At 37.0% G+C, this 4,267-nt stretch overlaps 1 protein-coding gene across 1 annotated transcript; it reads right to left on the bottom strand.

The window, feature by feature from the left end:
* Positions 1-2,252: 2,252 nt before the first annotated feature.
* On the bottom strand, positions 2,253-3,162 carry LOC104855544 (olfactory receptor 13F1). Its single transcript, XM_010614427.1, is given in 5 exon segments — positions 2,253-2,411; positions 2,413-2,483; positions 2,486-2,587; positions 2,590-2,907; positions 2,910-3,162. Coding segments are annotated over 5 exon segments (903 nt in total).
* Positions 3,163-4,267: the final 1,105 nt, after the last annotated feature.

The following is a 4,267-nucleotide window of genomic DNA, read 5'->3' as shown; positions in this document are numbered from 1 at the left end:
AAATTCTGGGAAGCTTCTCTCACATTATGATGAAATTATAATTTATATAATTTTGCACACATATGTTAAATATATTCATGACTTTCTCTATAGTGTTTACATTAACAGTAACTGTAATTACTACAGGGTAGGGATCTTTACTTCTTCAATCTTAATCGGTCAATTCAGTATGCTTTAAGAAAAATAATAACATTTGGGATGGTAGTGTTGACGAATTCACCAAGACATAAAGGTACAGTATGAGAGCATTGTGATCTTAAACTCACAGATACTTTAAGATCTTCAGTTTGTCACTTTCTACTCTACCTCATACATAGGATTGTAATGTTACACTTATGATATTTTGCACATGTACAGATAATTATTCATAACCACATACACATCCCAAATAAACAAATTATTTCTCATCAATCTAGAATAATATTTTTTCACATTTCAATGTTATTGAAATTATGAGGAATTCTTAATCGATGGTGTTTTCTGGTTTTGAAAAAAAAATATATATATATAATTAATTTAAAAATAAAGATTTCTTCTTAAATTCAAAGACAATTGCATATTATTGAGAACTAATTGTTTCAAAATTTACTGGGCTCAAAATTCCACATTCTTGTTATGTTGGCTATTTTCATGGAATGCCACTACTGTACTCTACACTCATCTAGCAAGTCACATATAAAACAATGAGCAATTGTCTAATTTTAGTATTAACTATTTTCCTGGACCAAAGTTCTTTGTAAATGGTTCATTAATACAGAAAACATGGGTGACTGCCCAATGAAATTGAGTATTTTCCAGAGTTTTAGTTTATATTGTTATTATGCAATTTTCCAGATAATGTTGGAGACTGTTGAAATGAGTATGTATATTCTAACAACGTTTGAGGGTGGAACTTAAGACAGTACTAAAAGGATTTTTTTTTCAGCTTTAATTGAGTTTATTGGTACATTTTAGGGATATACAGTTACATTCATTGTTGGGATCTTGTACCTCTACATGACAAGTCTTGATTCTCATTTTTTCCCCTTACCTCTGCCCTCCCTTCACCCCCTCCTCCCCTACCCATCTACAAACACTTTATTTCCATCTTTTCATTCTCTCACATTTTTTTCTTTTCCCTTTTTACTCTTCCCCTACCCATCCCACCTTCCCTACACCTTTAGATCCTTTCTACCCATTTTTAAATGTCAGTAATCTTATTAGAATCTTAGACATTGTTGCAGATTATTCACACCAGGTAAACTATTCGGTATTTACACATGTGTGACTTATTTACTTTATTTCCATCTTTTCATTCTCTCACATTTTTTTCTTTTCCCTTTTTACTCTTCCCCTACCCATCCCACCTTCCCTACACCTTTAGATCCTTTCTACCCATTTTTAAATGTCAGTAATCTTATTAGAATCTTAGACATTGTTGCAGATTATTCACACCAGGTAAACTATTCGGTATTTACACATGTGTGACTTATTTATTTCACTTAGGAGTATATCTTCAATATGTATCCATTTTCCTATGAATGAATCTATTTTCTCGTTCTTTATGGCTGAGTAATATTCCATTTTATAGAAAAACCACAACTTCTTTATCCAGTTTCCAACGGATGGGCAAATAGGCTGTTTCCAATATTTAGCTATTACAAACTGTGCTGCTATAAACATGGGTGCACATACTTCTCTGTGATATGATTCTTTTAGTTCTCTTGGAAAGATACCCAGCAGAGGGATGGCTGGGTCAAATGGAACCTCCAGTCCAAGCTCTTTGAGGTATCTCCATATTGATTTCCATAGTGGTTGCACTAGTCTGCACTCCCACCAACAATGGAAAAGGGTTCCTTTCTCCCCACAACCCCGCCAACATTTGTTATTGTGTGATTTCTTGATAGCAGCCATTCTTTGTGGGGTGAGGTGGAATCTCAGTGTTGTTTTCATCTGCATCTCTCAAATGACCAGTGATGTGGAACATTTTTTCATATATTTTCTTGCTGCTTTTACTTCTTTGTCTGAGAAATGTCTGTTCATTTCGGATGCCCATTTTTGAATTGGATCTTTATATTTGGGGGACTGATTGTTTTGAGTTCTTTATATATCCTTGATAATAGTCCTTTGTCTGAGGAACAGCTGGTAAAATTTTTTTCCCACATTGTAGATTGTCTCTTAGTTCTGCTGATGGTTTCTTTTGAAGTACAGAAGCTTTTTAGTAAGATGAGATCCCAGTTGTTGATTCTATCTGCTAGTTCCCGTGCTACTGACTAAAAGGATTTTTTAATCAGCACATTTTTCACAGCCAGTTTTACCTCTTTGTTCTATAAACTATAGATAATAGGATTCAACGTGGAGGCGAATGCAGCATATACCAAAACCATAAATTTATCTGTTTCCTGTGGATTCACTTCTGAGGGCTTCAGGTAACATGGAGAGAGCTGTCCCACAGAATAGAACCACAATGGTCAGGTGGGCTGTACATGTCGAAAAGGCTTTAATTTGCCATCTACTGAGCAGACTCTCTGGATGCTGGAGAGAATAAAGGCATAGGAGATATAAATGAGTAGCATCGGCATGGGCAGAAGAAACACACTGATCACTGTGCCGTGGAAGTGGCTACTAGTTTCAAGATCAACAGAATTTCACACATGAAATGATTGATGATGCTGTTTCCACAGAAAGACAGCTGCAGTACAGCCACTGTCTCCACCAGGGCTGTGAGGTATCCTGTCACCCAGGGGCCAACAGCAATCTGCACACAGACACTCCTGTTCATAATGATAGGGTTTCTCAGGGGGTAGAAGATGGCCACATACAGATTGTTGGCCATCATAGAGAGGAGCACACACTCAGTGGAGCGCATGGCAAGAGAGAAGTACATCTGAGAAGCACATCCTGAGAATGAGATGCTGTTTCTCCCAGAAAATTTCCTACTGCTGCAGTGAGAACGGAAGAGGTATACCAGATGTCCAGAAAGGAGAGGTTGCTGAGGAAGAAGTACGTAGGGGTGTGCAGGTGGAAATCCGGGGTGGTGACGGAGATCAGAATTATGTTGCCCAGCAAGGCAAACAGGTACATTAGCAGACACAGCATAAATACAATGACCTCAAATTTGGGGTAGTGGGAAAGTCCCAGGAAGATAGAAATTGTTATAAATGTCCAATTTGCCTGGAACATTTTATTATGTTTATTATGTTATGTTCACCTACGTATGAATAGATGGATTAGTATTGGATGTTACACATATTGAACAAGTGACTCCCTCTTCACATTTTGCAGCATATTTTTCCTTCATATTAATTTATTTTATGTGCTTATATGATTCTCTAGGTTAGTGATAGTGTTACTAATGTCATTAGTAGAATTTAAGTGGGAAATCAACAGATAAATCCTCAAATTGTTATTTTATTACAAGATTTTCTTTTTCAACAGTGTCAAGGTGGGTGGACTGGTATAGGGTTTATTTAGTAAGCGTTGAAGACAAATAAAAACTCAGTTTTGCTTTCTTTGTTTTTCTAAGACTACCTTTCTGATTGACTGTTCTGTCATCTGTTTACCTTTGAGCCAATGAAGTTAATTTCTTCCACTAGTTTGGTAATAGTCTTCTCACTTAGGAAAAGTTCTGCTTCCAAAGTTCATACTTTTTTCCACCACTTCTACAGACAGGCCCAAAGTTATTTGGGAGCCTCATGGAGTAGCCAACAAGTGTAGATTTCTGCAGACACAAATTCATTAACTTGAACACTTAGAAACAAGCCATGATTTCCCTTTCAACCCCAGAAATAGGGCTGTAGGTGTTCTCTGGCACACGCATGGCAGGTGTGTCTTTCATATTGCTATTGTCCTGGGATCTGTGCTGGGCAGGCATCCTCCAAAAGACCCACCACTCACTGGGCCAGGGATTTAGCTCAGCGTTTCGGTGGCCTGCCTTGCAAGTGCAAGGACTCGAGTTCGATCCCTGGCATCACAAAAAAAAATAAATAAATAAAAAAAAAATTACAAAAGACCCACCATTAAGCATGGAGGTCCATTTAAACTGCTTGTTGCTTTTGAAGTTTCCAATCAATGCAGTAAATTAAAGTTACAGATATGTTGGTACAGGATTACAAATTCTGAAACTCTAGGGATAATGTCCTATAAATCCAATTATAATCAGTAGTTTGTCTGGTCTAACTGTAGTACTATCCAGAAGTGACATCCCTGTCAACCCTGTCTTTGGAAAGGGGAGCTTTACTTGTCTCCAGATTATGCTATGAAATTAGTCAGGCTATTTAATTTAAAG

This window comes from Fukomys damarensis, unplaced genomic scaffold (assembly GCF_012274545.1).
Source record: "Fukomys damarensis isolate Sample0158 unplaced genomic scaffold, DMR_v1.0_HiC HiC_scaffold_36, whole genome shotgun sequence".
Lineage (NCBI taxonomy): Eukaryota > Metazoa > Chordata > Mammalia > Rodentia > Bathyergidae > Fukomys > Fukomys damarensis.
This window is presented reverse-complemented; position numbering and strand designations above follow the sequence as displayed.